General features: G+C 46.5%; 1 protein-coding gene across 1 annotated transcript in view; it reads left to right on the top strand.

Moving 5' to 3' along the window:
• The window catches only part of CHORDC1 (cysteine and histidine rich domain containing 1), a 51,701-nt gene that overhangs the window by 8,994 nt on the left and 23,445 nt on the right, over positions 1 to 19,262 (top strand). The window contains exons 4-5 of the mRNA XM_040340129.1: positions 3,039 to 3,196; positions 5,235 to 5,338. Coding sequence (XP_040196063.1) covers positions 3,039 to 3,196; positions 5,235 to 5,338 — 262 coding nt within the window. The remainder of the gene's footprint in view (positions 1 to 3,038; positions 3,197 to 5,234; positions 5,339 to 19,262) is intronic.

Genomic DNA, 19,262 nt, shown 5'->3' with positions numbered 1-19,262 from the left:
AATCCTCACTTCCTGCTCTTCTGTCTGTAACTCCACACAGTAATGCAAGGCTTTCTCCCTGGTGTGGAGTGTCGTCCTCGCCCCCTCCCTTGGACTACATGAGAGTCAGGACGCCCACTAACACACCGCTCCTTTCTCTATCTGCAACGACTCTATCCTGACTCTCCTGTAGTCCAAGGGAGGGGGCGAGCATGACACTCCACACCAGGGAGAAAGCCTTGCATTACTGTGTGTAGTTACAGACAGAAGAACAGGAAGTGAGGATTTCTCAGAAGAAATAAGGACATTTAAAAGCAAAATGGAAGGATGAGGTAAGTGAAGGAGGACTGCACTAAGGTAAAGGAAGCTATTTAGGGAATTTTTTTTTTTTTACCTTTACAACCCCTTTATGTCGCGTAGATTGGAACGGGTGCCATTGAAGTCAATGGGCTGTGACTTGTCGTGCGACTTTGTGTCCTAAGTACATTTATTTTGCCTTTTATATCTGCTTGGGCTTTCTATTTAACCACTTCAGCACCAGAAGATTTTACCCCTTTCATGACCAGGTCATTTTTTTTTTTGTTACTTTGGCAATTGTGCGGTCATGCAAAGCTGTACCCAAATGAAATGTGTGTGTGTGTATGTGTATATATATATGTATATGTGTGTGTATATGTATATGTAATATAAAAATTGCAGAATTAGAGCTTTCTATTTGGTATTTGATCACCACTGGGTTTTTTATTTTGCGATCGAAACAAAAAAAGATCAAAAATCTGGGGGGAAAAACACAATTTTTTTTATTACTTTCTGTTATAAAACATATCCAATAGGAAAAAAAATCAAATGTCTTCATAAATTTTAGACAAAATGTATGCTGCTACATGTTTTTGTTGGGGGAGGGGGGAATACCATTGGGTATATATTGATTGGTTTGTCACGAGACTGTGATAGTGCGGTGGGGAACTGACTTAACTGCCCCTGACCTCCCCAGTGACATTGTATTACAATGATAGTAATATACACTGTCACTGTACTGATGACACTGGCTGGGAAGGGGTTAACTTCTAGGGCGATCAAGGGGTTAAATATGTGCCTAAATGTGTAATGCGTGTAAACTTTGTGTTTCTCAACTCCAGTCCTCAAGGCACCCCAACCGGTCATGTTTTCAGGCCTTCCATTATTTTGCCCAGGTGATTTGATCAGTTTCACTGCCTTAGTAATTGCCACAGAAAATCCTGAAAATACGACCTGTTGTGGCGCCTTGTGGACTGACGTTGAGAAACGCAGAGATCATTCCCTGTGTACAGAGCTCTGTGTTTGTACACAGCCGATCAGCAGGTCCTGGCCATGAATCATTGGCTGGGACTTGCTGACAGGCTGTGTACAATTACAGCAGGAGCCAGGCTGGGTGTGTGCATGCGTGCTGCCTAAACCCAGAAGTAGGCAGCGATGTACGGATATGTTGGTTTGCCTACAGCGGCCGCTCGTCTGCCGTACATTGCAGTTGCTAAGTGATAAAGTTAAAGCAGAACTTTACTCTCTCTTAGCCCTGGTTCACACTGGAGCGTTTTGACATGTCAAATCGGCGGCAATAGCACCGTCCTAATCAGTGTGACGCCGCATCTGCAGCGCTGCACCCATTTCAAAAAGTAACTTCTGTACTACTTTTTGCGATATCGGCCCGCGATTTACATTGACAGAAACTGCACAGATTTTTTATTAATTGCGACCGAAATCAGGACTGACAAGCGGGAGTGAAATCTGCTTCACTCCCGCAGCCCAGTGTGAACCTGAGCCGCATCAACAGTGGTTTTTAATCCCCTTGCTGTGGCTGCTAGCTTTAGTAAATAGATAAAACTGAATATTCTTTTTTTTTTTTTTTACATTTCGTTGGTTGCTTCCTGGTTTCTGACCTATGCCAGGATGGTGTCCTATATCCCAGGAGTCTCCCTTGGGCAGCTGCAGAACAGAAGGTTTTTTGCATGCATTGTGAAAAAAAACCTTGAGACTTTACAACCACTTAAACCGCTTAAGGACCGGCTCCTGCACATTTACGTCGGCAGAATGGCACGGTTGGGCACATGCACGTACAGGTACGTCCTCTGCTAGTGCCCAGCCGTAGTCCGAAGCTGTAGGACCCGCGGACCCGATCGCCGCTGGAGTCCCGCGATCGGTCCCCGGAGCTGAAGAACGGGGAGAGCTGTGTGTAAACACAGCTTCCCTGTTCTTCACTGTGGCGGCGTCATCGATCGTGTGATCCCTTTTATAGGGAAACACAATCAATGACATCATACCTACTGCCACACCCCCCTACAGTTAGAAACACATATTAGGTCATACAAAAGCCCTTCAACGCCCCCTTGTGGTTAACTCCCAAACTGCAATTGTCATTTTCACAGTAAACAATGCATTTTAAATGCATTTTTTGCTGTGAAAATGACAATGGTCCCAAAAATGTGTCAGAAGTGTCCGCCATAATGTCGCAGTCACGAAAAAAATCGCTGATCGCCGCCATTAGTAGTAAAAAAAATAATAATTAATAAAAATGCAATAAAACTATCCCCTATTTTGTAAACGCTATAAATTTTGCGCCAACCAACCGATAAACGCTTATTGCGATTTTTTTTTTTTTTTTTTACCAAAAATAGGTAGAAGAATACGTATCGGCCTAAACTGAGGAAAAAAATGTTTTTTTATATATTTTTGGGGGATATTTATTATAGCAAAAAGTAAAAAATATTGCATTTTTTTCAAAATTGTCGCTCTATTTTTGTTTATAGCGCAAAAAATAAAAACCGCAGAGGTGATCAAATACCACCAAAAGAAAGCTCTGTGGGAAAAAAAGGACGCCAATTTTGTTTGGGAGCCTCGTTGCACGACCGCGCAATTGTCTGTTAAAGCGACGCAGTGCCAAATCGCAAAACCTGGCTGGGTCCTTTAGCTGCCTAAAGGTCCGGGGCTTAAGTGGTTAAATATCGATTTTTAGTTTATGGTACTCAGATACAGTTAAGTTCTGCCATGATCATTTTTAATGAAGCTTTTGTGGATAATTGCAGGGCTGTACTAAGGGGCTCCACAATAATGAGAAACCCCCAGAACCTGTAAAACCAGAGGTGAAGACATCCGAGAAGAAAGACTTGACAGACCTGAAGCCAAAGTTCAATGAACACATCATACAAGCACCAAAGCCCATAGAATCCATTAAGAGGCCCAGGTAAGTGGATATTTGCTGTAAAAATTAAAGTGTATGTACCGTGTTTCCCCAAAAATGAGACCGGGTCTTATATTAATTCTGGCTACAAAGAACACACTAGGGCTTATTTTCAGGGGATGTCTTATTTATTTATGGTATGTACAAAAAAGTTTCTCCCCCTGTCGGCTCTGGAGTCAGCATTGTGAAATTCTGTAATCCCAAAAATAAACCTTTGTTTAAAGACCTTATAAAATGATGTAATCCGTTCTGTAAAAAGATATCATGTGCAGTGTGTCTCCTTGTGTAACATTATTGTGGAAAATACCTTACTTACAGTGCCGCTTGCCGCTCACGTGAGCCGCTGAAGCTCTTCTTCCCTACTCCAAATACTGCAGAGGGAGGGGCCAAGATCCCCAATGACGTCAGCCCCACTCTGAGTACTGCAGTGGGAGGGGCTTGATAAAGTTTTATTGAAAAAAAAAACAGCTGACATCAGCCAGGAGGAGAGGAGAAGAGCTCTGGCGGGTCACATGAGTGCCTAGCAGTGCTGTAAATAAGGTATTTTCCACAATAAAGTTACAAAAGGGAGACACACTGCACATTATATAATCTTTTTACAGAACGGATTACATGTTTTTACAAGGACTTTAACTAGGTCTTATTTTCGGGGTAGGGCTTATTTTCGGAGAAACAGGGTAGTTCATCTTGGATAGAGTAGGGAAGGGTTAAAACAACGCTCTGGTTGTTTTTTGCTTTCCCTGGGGAGATTTCCCTTTTAAAACCTGTCCTGTAGATGCAATAGGAAATAAGGGGAAAGCTTCCTTGAGTGAGGGAAATTCCCATCTGGCAGTTCCACCAGAATATGTGTCCCCATTGGAAAGATTCTGCACCACTTAAAGCAGAGCTCCACCCCAAAGGGTAAGCTCCGCTTGTCCAGAAATGGGGGGGGGGGGAACCTATCAAAACCAGGAACTCTTTTCCCACTCTCCTCCAAAAAGTGGCAACTGTGGAAGGGGAGGGTGCAAACAAGTGGCGCTCCATTTTAAGGAAAACGTTTTGACTAAACCCATTGATTTAAAGTGATTTTTTTATTCCTTTACAAACATGTCATACTTACTGGCCGCGAACTTCCTCTTTTCGAGCCTTTTAAACCTGAAAGGCAGTGTCATAAAGTGCTAGTATGCATTGTCACCGCTGCGCTCCAATCTTCACCCGCTGTTCCTTCAGAGCACATGCGACCGTGAAGTCACCGCCTGTATCGACAGCAAATCTCCTAAATGGTGTTTGTTTAGGACACAGGTGTCAAACACAAGGCCCGCGGCCCGAATTTGGCCCTCGCACCTCTTCTGCAGCTGCAGGAGAGCTCCAGCCCTCCTCTGGTCCTCCTCCAGACGCCATACTTTCTGCTTTCAAGCAATGCATCCAGCTTCTTCCCAGCAGCAGCATAAGGAAGAGTGGTGGGGTGGCTCTTGACATTTAATGTAAAGGGGAGGGAATGTGCTGGACATCTAGTCTTACAGATACAACTGGCTCTTTTGAGGGCAATCATAATGCTGATGTGGCCCACGATGAAATTGAGTTTGACACCCCTTGTTTAGGAGATATTTACAGTACCTCTAGGTAAGCCTTTATTATAGGCTTATCTATAGGTAAAATTCATGCATGGCAGTTTTAGTCCCACTTTAAAAAATGTCGTCATCTTCGGTTCTCCGCTAAGTGTATCTTTGGACTTTCAGTTTCGGCACCAAAATTTCCATTCGGTGCACCTCTAAAGATGTATGGAGTGTGTTGTGCTAGGCACATTGTGGCATCTGTTCTAGAAGGTATATCTGCATATTGCTTTATGTTCATAGTAGGTAAGGTTGAATAAAGACAATAGACCATCAATGTTCCTGGGAAATGTCTGACCGTCACAAGTTTATCTATGGAGTACACAAACCTGTACATAAACCTGTGTTGGTAAGTCGCTGATTGCTTCTGTCTAATGTTGAACATGGTAATCGGTTTTCTGTTTCTGGCTCCCTTGGTACCCTCCTCTTATTATGTAATGTCTTTCCAGCTCAGACGAGCCTTTGACGCGGTTGGAGCTGAGGGTATCGGCGTCTTTGAAGCAAGCACTGGATAAACTGAAACTTTGCTCCAACGACAGTAATACCGAAGCAGGTAGGACGTTTCTAAAGACCACTTGATGACCACTTGATGGTCTTAAATGTCTGAAAATTGATTTTAAAGGAACTTTTAATATCTGAATAATCTTTGTATTTGGTTCAGATTCCCATCTAAATCCGCACCTTCAATTGTATTAAGATTGTTAGCTGCAATTCCTGATTACTATTTTTATTGCCCCTTTCTGGTACAATTTGCTGGTTCAGTGCATGCATTTCAAAATTACGTATTGTTAAAAGGCTTTCCCATTGAAACAAAGGGGGAACCAGTTATATTTACAGCAGGAACTTTTGCTTTAACCACTTAACCCCCGGACCATATTGCTGGTCAAAGTCCAGAGTACTTTTTGCGATTCGGCACGACGTCGCTTTAACTGACAATTGCGCGGTCGTGCGACGTGGCTCCCAAACAAAATTGGAGTCCTTTTTTCCCACAAATAGAGCTTTCTTTTGGTCGTATTTGATCAACTCTGCGGTTTTTAGTTTTTGCGCTATAAACAAAAATAGAGCGACAATTTTGAAAAAAATAATATTTTTTACTTTTTGCTATAATAAAAAAAACTTTTTTTTTCCTCAGTTTAGGCCGATACATATTCTTCTTCATATTTTTCGGTAAAAAAAACGCAATAAGTGTTTATTGATTGGTTTACGCAAAAGTTATAGCGTTTACAAAATAGGGGGTAGTTTTATGGCATTTTTATTAATGTTTATTAATTTATTAATATATTTTTTTTTACTAGTAATGGCGGCGATCAGCGTTTTTTTTTTTTTTTTGGTACTGCGACATACGGCGGACACTTTTGACAAATTTTTGGGACCATTGGCATTTTCATAGCAATCAGTGCTATAAAAATGCACTGGATTTCTATAAAAATGCCACTGACAGTGAAGGGGTTAACACTAGGGGGCAGGGAAGGAGTTAATAAATATGTTCTAACTGTAGGGGGGGTGGCCTCACTAGGGGAAATGACTGATCTTCTGTTCATACATTGTATGAACAGAAGATCAGCATTTCTCTCCCTGACAGGACCGGGAGCTGTGTGTTTACACACACAGCTCCCGGTCCTCGCTCTGTAAAGAGCGATCGTGTGTGCCCAGCGGCGATCGGGCACGCGAGTCGGGGGACAAGCGGGGCAGCGCCCCTAGTGGCCTGCGTGAGAGCCGACATTATATTACGTGCTCTCGCGCAGGAGAGCAGACCTGCCGCCATAAAACGACGGCGGCTAGTCGGCAACCAGTTAAAGTAGAACTGTAACAAACAGCTAGCAGGCAGGCTTTTAAAAGAGACGTATGGTGTGTGTTTTTTTTATTTTTGTTTTTCTTTAGACCGATGCTGCATCTGTCCCCTGGCATCTGCATTGAGAACCGAGCCACCGAACATCGCTGATGGTTCGGTTCTCAATCCTCCCTGAGCGGAGAACTACTGCCTGTCAGTCAGCATCTCTCTCAGGACTCAAGTCCTGCAGGAACGCGTGGGAACGGAGTTCCTGCACTTTTTTCACAGCAGGAACGCAGTTCCCTTTGCAGGACTAGAGCAGCCGAGCCAATCCTTTACTAAGCGGCGATGCCCAGCTCGAGTCACTCTCAGGGGCAGGCGAACCTTAATAATCCTTTGTTACTGGCCGCTTCCTGTATATGGATTCATCGGGTAGTGTGCGGGTATTCTGTCACTTCCTCGATGCCGCAATGTCTCCTGGGAGCTTTTTTCATTGTTCCCAGGAGACATTGCGGAGGTCTGCCGCGAGTTATTGGGGGATTTAGAAAGAACTTGCTTAAAGTTGTGGTTTAGTAATTATGCATATGAGCGTATCTTTTTTTTTTTTTTTTTTTTTTGGTGGGGGAGTGGATCTTGGATGGGAGTTCCCACACTTTTTCCTCAGGACTTGACCCCTGATCTCTCTTGCTCTGATCCTCTACGTTCATTGTAGCGCTGAGCAGTGGAGGGGCAGGGAGTGGCCGTCTCATCTAGGTCCGAAAAAACTAATCGATAGTAATTGATTAATTTCATAATCGATTACTATTTTCATAATCGATTAATCGGCCAGTAACATAATGGGGTTAGAAAAAAAATCTCCCTTTTATAGTACAAAAAGAGCAAATCGCTACTATAAATATTACTTTCACTGCACCACAGTAAAAAATTAACGCCTTACAGTAGCGATTATTTGCTCCCTATTTTTATTATTTTTTTTACTCATTTTACTCTCAGGCCTGGGTCACACCTCTGTGTTTTTTGGTGCTTTTTGCAGAATAGCACTACAGTTCATTTACATTGTTTCCCGTTCACATCCATGCTTTTTTCAGCTGCTGCATATTTGTAAAGGGCAAGGACTTTTTTTAATGCACACCTGTGCTATTTTGTTTTTTTGGTTCAATATACTTCAATGGAGAAGCTGCAGAAAAGCATGTAATACGTTTTTGCGGCAATTTTTGTTTTTTTTAATCTACCCAACAACAAATTGGTTAAAAAAAAAAGCAAAAAATGCAAATCGCAGCAAAATAACTTTTTTTTTTTTTTTTTTTAAGGTTATTAATCGAAACAATAATTGACCAACTAATCCGTAATGAAAATAATCGTTGGTTGCAGCCCTAGTCTCATCTGCTCGCTGAGACTGCCATCAGTCAAGGCAGCTGACGGTTCCAGACTTGGGAAGTCGGCATGACGCGCTGCCTCGGCTGATAGGACTGATCGGACTTCAGACCGCTCTCCGCTGAAAACTGTGTACAAGAGTGCAAAAACATTACACTCCTGTGACCCAGAGGAGAAGCCCAGCCTAAAAAGCTCAGGCTGGACTTCTCCTTTAATGCAGAAGAGACATGCACGGTTTCTTCTGCAATAAAATGTCACTACCTGCCTGCTCACTGTCCTCTCCAGAGAAGCTGTGCAGCTCAGCTTACAGTGCCGGACAGGTCTCTGCCGGGATGACTAGCGCCTATGTACAGGATTGACTCCATCCCCTGCCGCCAGTGCAGAGACCCAAAGACCACCACTCAGAAGCAGATGCCGGCAATGGACTGTCCCCTTTTCAGTACCACTTTATAACAGACTTGCCGTCAAAAAAGAAAACATGCACGCTGTTATAAAGTAATGGAATTCTCTGAGTTGGTCTGCTACAGAAAACTACTGAGCCATTGCAGAGGCAGGGTGGATGTAAAAAGAACAATCCCATACTCGAAAATTGAAGGTCTGCTGGTGCTTTATTTGGCGGTCAAGGTTCTCTAGATTAGTAGCGGCAATGCAGGTAAAGTCGGTCGGCAAAGTCTTCAGTGAAAATGTTGTGCAGATGTTGGCATCCACAGTGCAGAGTTGCTGGGGGGTCACAGGACATGGAGCGCTGCAGATATGTGGATTCTAACAGATTTTCTAATTTTGGAACCGCCTCCCACCGCCTATAGTGGGAAAAATTATTATTTGTTCCCTTGCAGATTCTGTAAGTTTGTCCACTTACAAAGAAATTAAGGGTCTGTCATTTTTATTATTGGTGTATTTTAACCACATCAATACTTGGCACTTTTTCACCCCCTTCTTTCCCAGACCAATTTTCAGCGCTCACACTTTGAATGGCAATTGCGCAGTCATGCAACGCTGTACCCAAATTACATTTTTATAATTTTTCACACAAATAGAGCTTTCTTTTAGTAGTATTTGCTCACCACTGAGCTCAGCGGGGTGAACTGTCAGACACGTAGCTGTTTACATGTGACGGCTGTGATTGGACACAGCTGTCGCGTGATCAGGAGGGCCAATCACAGTGCTCATATTCCAATCTCTGCTCGGCAGGATCCTGTGACTAAAAAAAAATAATTGTTTTTCGGGTTGTAAAAAATGATCGTGTGTGGGCTAAAACGACGTTTTAAACCCGCGCATGCCCAGAAGCGAGTTATGAGATGAAAGCGCTCGTTCAGGTAAAACTACCATTAATAATGGGAGTAAGCACATTCATCACGCTGTAACAGACAAAAAAGCGCGAATCGTCTTTTACTAACTCTCTCAAAAATATTCCAATTGCACACCTTCCTGGAAAATGGCCAATAAGTAAAGAGGGTGCTGAAGCGATTACCAGCTGGGAACCGGAAAGGAAATCATGTAGACATGTTCGCCAGCACACCAAGGATCATTTAAAAAATGTCCAAAAATTCTTTAATGCCTAGAACGATCAAAAACTCGTCTTTTACTAACACAGAATCAGCTAAAACCAGCCCCAAGGCAAATAGAACTTCCCCTTTAGAGTGCCGTTGTATGTGTTGTACGTCACCGCGCTTTGTTCATCATTTTTTTTAAAACGATGGTGTGTGGGCAACATCATTTTTAATGTTGAAGTTGGAAAAATTTCGTTTTTTGGACATGCTGAAAAATTACGTTTTTTTACATGCCGAAAAACGACCGTGTGTACGCGGCATTAGTTATAACATCACTGTACCTCAATGTGGCATGGACAGAGTAGTGTTGAAGTCTGACTTTTTAATCGCACTACTTGCAATTGTACCTTGTGTGACCACAGGTTAAAGTGGAGTTCCGGCCATAATTTCACTTTTTAAATATAAATACCCCTGTAATACACAAGCTTAATGTATTCTAGTAAAGTTAGTCTGTAAACTAAGGTCCGTTTTGTTAGGTTGTTACAGCATTTAGACACTTTATAAAATAGAAATTGACTGGGGCCATCTTAAGTGTGGGCATCATGAAGCCAGACTGTATGACTTCCTGGATTTCAGCCTTGCCGATCTCGCACATGCTCAGTGCTGCACAAGCAGTGTAATAGGTTTCAGATCAGGTTTCAGCACCTGTACTGTCCAAGTCACATGATTCTTTGAGACTGGGGAGTGCACAGACTCCTGGAAAGTTTCACCCACTACATTCCCAGGAGTCTGTGCGGTCTAGGTTAGGAAGCTTAAGCACCTAGGTGCAGGAAGTGGGAAGATTAACTATTCTGCCTAGCAACAACACTTTGAAGGCATCTAAAAAATATTTTTTTTTTCTTAAAGGACTAATGACATTTTTTTAAAACTACTGATGTAATGTTATATTTATGGGTGGAACTCCACTTTAAACGTCCCCTGTCACAGCAAAGCCAGTTATTGGCTTTCCTTTCCTCAGACAATGCTGAGGAGAGGGAATGCTGATAACCAGAAATTGTTTACAGGTGATCATCTGTGATTGGACACACCTGATCACATGGTAAAGAGCCAACATTATTGGCTCTTTACTCTCATCAGCAATGCCCTCTGTGCAAGGGACATCGCTCCCCACCGGTCACCGTGCAGTGCGCCAAGAATGGGAGGGCGTTCTCCCAAAGCAAGAGCGGTCCTGCCCAGCTGTCATTCTACAATAGGTTGGACAGGAAATGGTTTACAATATATGGTGTGTGTGCTGTGGTGTGTGTTTTTTTTTTTTTTTTTTATTATTTATTATATACAGTACAGAACAAAAATTGGGACACACCTTCTCATTCAAAGAGTTTTCTTTATTTTCATGACTATGAAAATTGTAGATTCACACTGAAGGCATCAAAACTATGAATTAACACATGTGTGGAATTATACATAACAAAAAAGTGTGAAACAACTGAAAATATATTTCATATTCTAGGTTCTTCAAAGTAGCCACCTTTTGCTTTGATTACTGCTTGGCACACTCTTGGCATTCTCTTGATGAGCTTCAAGAGGTAGTCACCTGGCGCAGCACCCCATCACTCTCCTTCTTGGTCTAATAGCCCCTACACAGCCAGGAGGTGTGTTTGGGGTCATTGTCCTGTTGAAAAATAAATGATGGTCCAACTAAACGCAAACCAGATGGAATAGCATGCCGCTGCAAGATGCTGTGGTAGCCATGCTGGTTCAGTATGCCTTCAATTTTGAATAAATCCCCAACAGTGTCACCAGCAAAGCACCCCCACACCATCACACCTCCTCCTCCATGCTTCACGGTGGGAACCAGGCATGTAGAGTCCATCCGTTCACCTTTTCTGCGTCGCACAAAGACACGGGGGTTGGAACCAAAGATCTCAACTATCGACTCATCAGACCAAAGCACAGATTTCCACTGGTCTAATGTCCATCCCTTGTGTTCTTTAGCCCAAACAAGTCTCTTCTGCTTGTTGCCTTTCTTTAGCAGTGGTTTCCTAGCAGATATTCTACCATGAAGGCCTGATTCACACAGTCTCCTCTTACCAGTTCTAGAGATGTGTCTGCTGCAAAAGGTGGAAGAACCTAGAATATGAAATATATTTTCAGTTGTGTCACACTTTTTTGTTATGTATAATTCCACATGTGTTACTTCATAGTTGTGATGCCTTCAGTGTGAATCTACAATTTTCATAGTCATGAAAATAAAGAAAACTCTTTGAATGAGAAGGTGTGTCCAAACTTTTGGTCTGTACTGTATAATTATGCTCACCTTAATGCACACAGTTGATGGGCACAGTGGCGTTGCAATTAATGTTTTTTTTTTTTTTTTTTTCAGTATGTTTCAGTTACCCCAAAAAATGGTTTACTATTATGGTGGAAATACAGGGAGAGAGTGCTGCCATGCACTCTTGATGTTTAGGTTATTTAGGGATGAAACCTTAGCAGCTTGAGTTATCATTGGTTCACCAAAGCTGGAGCTTGCCACCTGAACGTATTCCTACAATGCTGTGTTTTCTAGACAGGTGGGTTTTGGCCTCAAAAGTTCAGTTCATTATCTCCGCTATAGCCGACCTATTTCGGTGGCTGCCTGGCTGCTTGGCTAGCCCAGTAGGACACATTGTCCTTTGTTGCTGATCACGGTGCTGTTACTCCGACCTTGCTGCTTATGTGCCTATAAAAAGCAACAGGGTATGATTACTGGTCTGAGAAAATAGATGGAAAAATACATTCTTTCCTGAAGCTCTTCAGCTTAATCTTTTGGTACACTGAGCTGACCACGTCATGCCGAGCTGACAGACACCAACACGGGGCAATGAACTGTTTTATTAATTTCAATAAGGCTGAATGACACGGTCTGGGTACGACCCAGCTTTTTATTTCCCATTACTGCTCCTGTGTGTTTGTGTTCTGAATGAATGGTTTTCTTTAGTAGAACTCCAGTTTTTAAAATGACTTTGTTGCATAAGCAGAGTTCATTTATTTCTCCCTGTAAAATAATTATTTTAGTTTTATTAGTTTTATTTGTATTCTTTTTATCAGCCCTGTTTGGAGGGGGGGGGGGGCTTTAAGACATGGAAAAGGACTAAGGACACAGATTCCCCAGTACTTTTCTCTGTAGCCTCAGCTGCACTGAAGATTAATGGAGAGGAGACAGTGGCTCCTCTCCATTCATAAACTGAAGCATCCTAAACACAGTTTATGATGTTTCAGCTATGAATGGACAGTCAGCGATCACCAATTCTATGCATTCGGAAAAGGAAGGAGCTGGTAAATGAGATTACCGGCTCCTTCCTTCATGTATAGCAAAAAATGGCCTGGTCATTAAGGGGGTAAATCCTTCTGGGGCTGAAGTGGTTAATGGCCAGGACCTGTTAATCGGCTTAGAGAATAACAGCACAGAGCCCTGTGTTTATTAACAACAAAAAGCTCTGTATAGAGAGTAGTAATGTGGCTGTGTGTGAAAGGAAAAAAATCCCTCACATCTATTAGTAAAAGCAGTACACATTGATAAAGTGGAGGTTCACCCAAAAACTTAATTTCTCTTTCGTTCATAGACGGACACAGCATTCTTTGACATTAGGGTTATATCCGCTTTCACTAGGAGAGTTTAGGCAGAAAAAAAGCACTTAAAGTGTTAACAAACCCAAACCTCAGTGCAGCTCCTCCCAGGGGGCGTGGCCCCCCCGGTATAACCCACACCCTGCTCTAACAGCCTCAGTTTTTTCCTGCCTAACGTCAGGAGAGTCAGGCACTCTGGAGTTCCTGTACTCTGGAGATTTTTTTCTTGCGATTTTCTCGCTTTTTATTATTTTGTTCCTGCATTTTTTCTTTGGAATCCTGTGATTCTTCTATCAACAGCCGACTGGGTGACAGGCTGGGTCCTCGGCCCTTGTAGTCCCCCCAGGTTCGGCCTTCGAGCGTGTGCCGGCCCTTAGCTCAGCTTTGGGACGTCCACGACAGGCCCCATTGCTCCAGGGGCGGCCGGGGAACTTCGGTTCTAGGGCACACATATGACCGGTCTCTATGGCCTTGTCACAGTGTGTCTGGCCGACAGCCATGCCGTTTAGCGGACGTTGGATCTGTCTGGGATACCTCCAGCCGGTGGTCGCAGGACGGGTAAGTAGTGGCCTCTTGCTCAGGTAAGTGGTCTGGCTGGAATTTTCCCCTGGGGAGGTCGACTGAGGGCTTGCCCTGCTTTCCTCTCTCCCTTTTTTTCCTCTCCCTCCTTCCCAGTTTCTGGGTGACAGCCGTGAGGTGGGGGCCCCGCTTGGGGGGCTCAGTCTGACCTGGGGGCTGCTACTGCTGTGGGTGCTGTGTTTTTCTGGGCTGCCATATGTGCGGAGGGGGTCCTGTGGGCCTGTGTACTGCGTGTGTCACTGGGGCTTTGCTGTGTGTTTTTTTGAAAAAAACGCCGTTTTCGGGCGCCATTTTGCCGCTGACGGCGGTGTTTTATGGCGCAGTTGTAATTGCGGCGGCCATTTTCTCGGAGCCCGCAGACATATCGGCGGCCATCTTGATACAGCTCTTGTGCCTAGGATGACGGCGCGTACGGCTCTGCACATTTTCCTTTTGGATGGCGCGGCACAGGCAGCGTTTTTGGCTCTCGGCAGCGGCGGTCTGGTCGGACGGTGAGTCCTCCGGGGGGGGGGGGTTTCCCTGTTCTCTGTGGCGGCTGGGGGGATGTCCTGTGGAGCCTGCCAGTAGGGGATGTTAACCCTTAGTGTCCCTGTTCCTGCGGCCTCCAGGGATGCTGTGCTGGCAGTCCCTGAGGCGTTTTGGGTCAGGATGGGAGTGTTGGAGGGATGTGGGAATTGCACTTGTTCCCCCCTCTGCCTCTCTCTGGGTATTTTTTCTGACAGGGAATCAGGCCTCGCTGAGGCGTCTGGTTTTGTTTTTTTGTCAGTAGCTGCTGGCTGAGGTCTACATGGACTGTGAGGATGGCCCTGTTTCAGGGTCAGCACTTGATGGTGCTGTTGTTGGGGCTCTTAACACTGCGGTGCGGGTTACCATGGTTAGCTATGGTGGTTTCGGAGGTGGCATCAGTGGTGTCGGTCCCTTTTGGGTTCCGTGCCGCCCCACACCGCAATATGTGTTTTTTTCCTTGTGTTCCATGTCTGGAATATGTTGTGCAAGGATTGGGATCAGTCGCAGGGTACAAAATGCTTTGCGGTCTGTCCCCTCTTTTTTGGGGAGGATTCCTGTATCAGGGTGTCTCTCTCTCTCTCTCCCCCCCCGCCCCCTGTGTTCAGCTGGGTAGCTTGTTTTTGAAACAAGGCTGCCACATTACCTGGGGAAGGGGCTCCCGCTTTTGGGGACCCCGCTGATAGGGGTGCTGTGAATATGGTCGCTCCATATTCACAGCGGGGGGGCAGTGGTGAGTCCGGTTTTGGCCGGGACTCTGGTGTCGCAGACGTTTCCTGGACGGGGAGCTGGAGGCGCAGAATGCTTCTATGACCTGCGTGGTCCTGACCGACCAGTTGGTACTAGGTCAGATATTTGTCTGTGTGTCGACCCCGGATATGCTCCCCTTGCTCTCCAGGGCATCCGCCTGCGCCATGTTTTCTGCCCTGCCTTATATGGCTGGGGGTTGGTCTGCGGACGGTCTTTTCAGTAGTCCCTGGTGGTATTGCCCTGTGGGGGTGTACGCAGGGGTGTCTCTGATTGTCATCATAAAGGATGCCACGGGCGGTGTGAGCACTCTGCTCCCGCAATCTAAAAAAGGGTAGGTGCCTCACTGTAGGCGAGGGCCCTCATTTACTGTTCCCCATGCGTTTTTTGGTTTTCGCCCGCCAAGTGCGGCAGGAAAACATTTTCAGGGGGCTAGGACGTCCACTGAGGACACAGGCGCCCCGGGTGCCGCAAGCCTGCTTCCGCTTGGAGGTTTGCCTCCGCTCGCATCTCGGGTGGGGGGCTGGCTCCGCGAATTCGCGGCTCGGTGGAGGTCTCTCCTCTCTGACTGTTGGGGTTGCGAGGTAGTTTCCTCTGAGTGCGAGACAGGATTTCTCTCTTGTCTACCAAACAGGTTTTTTCCCTCCATCCTCTGGCTCGCCGGTTGGCTCTGTCAGGGGCTGTCCAGGATCTTTTGGTCAGGGCAGTGATTGTGCCAGTTCCCTCGTGGAACAGGCTCCGTGGTTTTTCTCCAATCTGTTTTGGGGTCCCCAAAGGAGGACGGGGTCCGTCCAATCCTGGGCCTCAGGCCTTTGTTTGTTTTTTTGTAAAAGTGCAAACTTTAAGGATGAGGTTTTTCTGGCGTCCTTGGATGCCGTGAACGCGTACATGCATGTTCCCATATGCTCAAAGCACCAGAGTTTCTGGACTTTGCGGTCAGGGAGGACAATTTTCATTTTGTGGCCCTCCCGCTCGGCTTGGTGTCGACACCACAGGTTTTCACCGAGGTGCTCGTTCCGATACTGGCCCGGCTGTGGCAGCGGGGGTTTGTTATTGTGGGATGTCTGTACGACATTCTCCTACGAGCTTCCTCGAGCTCTGAATTAGTGGAGCCATGTCTGTCACGTGTCAGACTCTCCAAGAGTTTGGCTGACTTCTGTTTTGTCCAGAAGTCAGTGTTGGTCCCGTCTCAGGGACTGGAATTCCTGGGACTAGTCCTGGATTCCGCCGGGGCGAAAAAATTTTCTCCTAACGGAAAGAATTCAGACTCTGCAATCTGCTGGGCAGCAGTTGTCGACCTAGTAGTGGTCATCTCTGTGATTTCTGCATGAGGGTTCTGGGTCTGACGGTGGCCTCTGTCGAGGCGGTTCCGTATGCCAAATTCCACGCCAGGGTGCTACAGAGGGAACTGCTGTCTCGTGGGGACAAGCTTCCGTCATCCCTGGATTACCAGGTTCAGTTGAGTCACCTGGTCCCTGGTGTGGTGGCCGACTTTTCCGGTGCTTCGGGCTGGAAAGGCATTTCTGCCATGTCACTGGACGGTGGTCGCGACGGATGCCAGCCTCTCCGGTTGGGGAGGGTTTTTTTTGGGGCATCCAGTCAGCCCTGTGGCGCTGGACTCAGGTGGAGTCCCACCTACCAATCGGTGTTCAGGATCAGGCTTTGCCTTGCCTGGTGGTCCCTGGATCTACAGGGCTGACCATTCGGGACCCTGTCCGACAACGCTGTGGCGTACGTCGACCATCTGGGAAGCACACGGAGTTCTGTTGCAGCGACGAGGGTCGCGCACATCCTTCGGTGGGCCGAAAGGTCCGTTCCGGCTCTATCGGCCGTGTACATTCCGGGAGTATGGAATTGGCGGGCCGACTCCTGAGTCGGACTGCGCTAGACCAAGGAGAGTGGTCTCTCCACCCGTAGGGGTTTTCAGTGTCTGTGCCGAAAGTGGGGCACTCCATGCGTGGACCTTCTAGCGTCCCGCCTCAACCGGAAGGTGCCATGTTTTTTGGCCAGGTCAAGGGACCCATGGGCAGACGCGTCAGGCGCATTGGTGGCTCCTTGGGGTCACTGTCGCCTACTTTGAACCTTCCCTCCTCGGTAGCTTCTTCCTCGACTGCTGCGCAGAGTGGAAGCCGAGGGAATTCTATCAATCCTGATTGCCCCAGATTGGCCGCGTTGCTCATGGTACGCGGACCTGGTGCGTCTGGTGGCAGACACCCCCTAGCGTCTTCCCCTGGGGGTTGATCTTCTGTTACAGGGTCCGATCATCCACCCTGTTTTTTACAGCCACTGGCTTAGCGGCGTGGCTTTTGAGAGCCTGGGGCTGTGGGCCCGAGGCCTATTGGGCTTAGTGGTCTCTACCGTGCTGCCTGCACGGAAGTCTACCTCACGTAGGTTTTACATCATACGTGGAAGGCCTGCATCTCTGTGTGTGAGGAGATGAAGTGGCACCCTCGGACATACGTGGTGTCCAGGATTCTGCTGTTTTTTACAGCAGGGAGTGGATCAGGCTCTCGCCTTAAGTACGGTTAGGAGTCAGTTTTCTGCTCTGGCATCAGCCAGAGCAGAAAACTTTCGATGAGCCTTGGCGTCGCACTCCTTGGTGCGTACGTCTGGTCTGGGGGTCTGGCATGTGGCCCCTCCACTACCATGGGACTTGAATTTAGTCCTTTCGGTTCTTCTGGATGCTCCCTTTGTGGACATTCGGGAGGTTTTTTTGTTGACTGTCACAAAAGGGGAGCAGGTTTAGCTCAGCGCTAGAGTACCTGCCCTTCATGCTTTTGACTCGGGGTGCTAGCCCAGGAAGGTCTGCGTCGTCACGTGGCCATGGCTCAGCGTGGGCATTTCCACTGTGATTTTTTCTGGTAGCAATTACCTCGATCAGATGAGTGTTTGTCTGTTCTGGCGGCCTTGTCTTGCAAGGCTCCCTACTTGGTCATCCATTAGGATGAGGTGGTGCTGCGACCGCAGCCGTCTTTTCTCCCCAGGGTCGTTTCGGCTTTTCACGTTGATGATGACATTGTTCTTCCATCCTTATGTCCTTGGCCGAAATGCAGGGAGGCGGCCACTTTACATCCTCTGGATGTGATTTGGGCCCTACGAGTGTACTTATCTGCTACGATTCCGTTCCGAAAGTCGGACTCACTGTTCGCGTCGCTGGCTGGTCCTACAAGGGGGCCTGGTAGTCTCGTCAGCCACCCCTTTTTCGGGATGGATCCGACGAATTGTGCTTCAGGCCTATGCCCTGAAGGGGCTGGCGCCTCCCTTTTGGGTTACGGCGCATTCGACCAGGGCGATCGGAGCCTCTTGGGTTTTCTGGCATCAGGCCTCTGTGTTACAGGGGTATATGGCAGCGACCTGGTCGTCGATCCACACTTTCAAGGTCTTACGAGGTGGATGTGTGTGCATCTTCTGATGCCTCCTTCGGCCGCAGATGTTACAGGCGGCGTTTTATGGTAGGAGTTTCTCCGTTGAGCAACTCCCGGTTTTGTTTGGGGTGTAACCTGTTTTGCTGTGTTATTTCCCACCCCTCGAATTTTTTTGACACTGCTTTGGGACGTCCCTAATGTCAAAGAATGCTGTGTCCGTCTATGAACGAAAGAGAAAATAGGATTTTTGTACTCACCGTAAAATCCATTTCTCTGAGTTCATAGACGGACACAGCACCCACCCCTCCTTTGTTTGTACTGCTTGTTACGAACTGAGGCTGTTAGAGCAGGGTGTGGGTTATACCGGGGGGGCCACGCCCCCTGGGAGGAGCTGCACTGAGGTTTGTGTTTGTTAACACTTTAAGTGCTTTTTTTCTGCCTAAACTCTCCTAGTGAAAGCGGATATAACCCTAATGTCAAAGAATGCTGTGTCCGTCTATGAACTCAGAGAAATGGATTTTACGGTGAGTACAAAAATCCTATTTTTTAACATTCGATTAAGGCTCATTTTGTCTAGGGGAATCGGGTGTTTTTTTTTTTCAAATCAAAGCCGTACTTACCGTTTTAGAGATAGATCTTCTCCGCCGCTTCCGGGTATGGGCTGCGGGACTGGGCGTTCCTATTTGATTGATAGGCTTCCAACAGGCTTCCGACGGTCGCATACATCGCGTCACGATTTTCCGAAAGTAGCCGAACGTCGGTGCGCAGGCGCCGTATAGAGCCGCACCGACGTTCGGCTACTCGTGACGCGATGTATGCGACCGTCGGAAGCCTGTCAATCAAATAGGAACGCCCAGTCCCGAAGACCATACCCGGAAGCGGCGGAGAAGATATATCTCTAAAATGGTAAGTACTGCTTCGATTTTTTAAAAAAACACCCGATTCCCCTAGACAAAATGAGCCTCAATCTAATGTTAAAAATTGTTTTTCGGGTGAACTCCCGCTTTAAGCACAGTTAACCCTTTCATTGCCCCTAGATGT

This window comes from Rana temporaria, chromosome 2 (genome assembly GCF_905171775.1).
Source record: "Rana temporaria chromosome 2, aRanTem1.1, whole genome shotgun sequence".
Classification (NCBI taxonomy): domain Eukaryota; kingdom Metazoa; phylum Chordata; class Amphibia; order Anura; family Ranidae; genus Rana; species Rana temporaria.
This window is presented reverse-complemented; position numbering and strand designations above follow the sequence as displayed.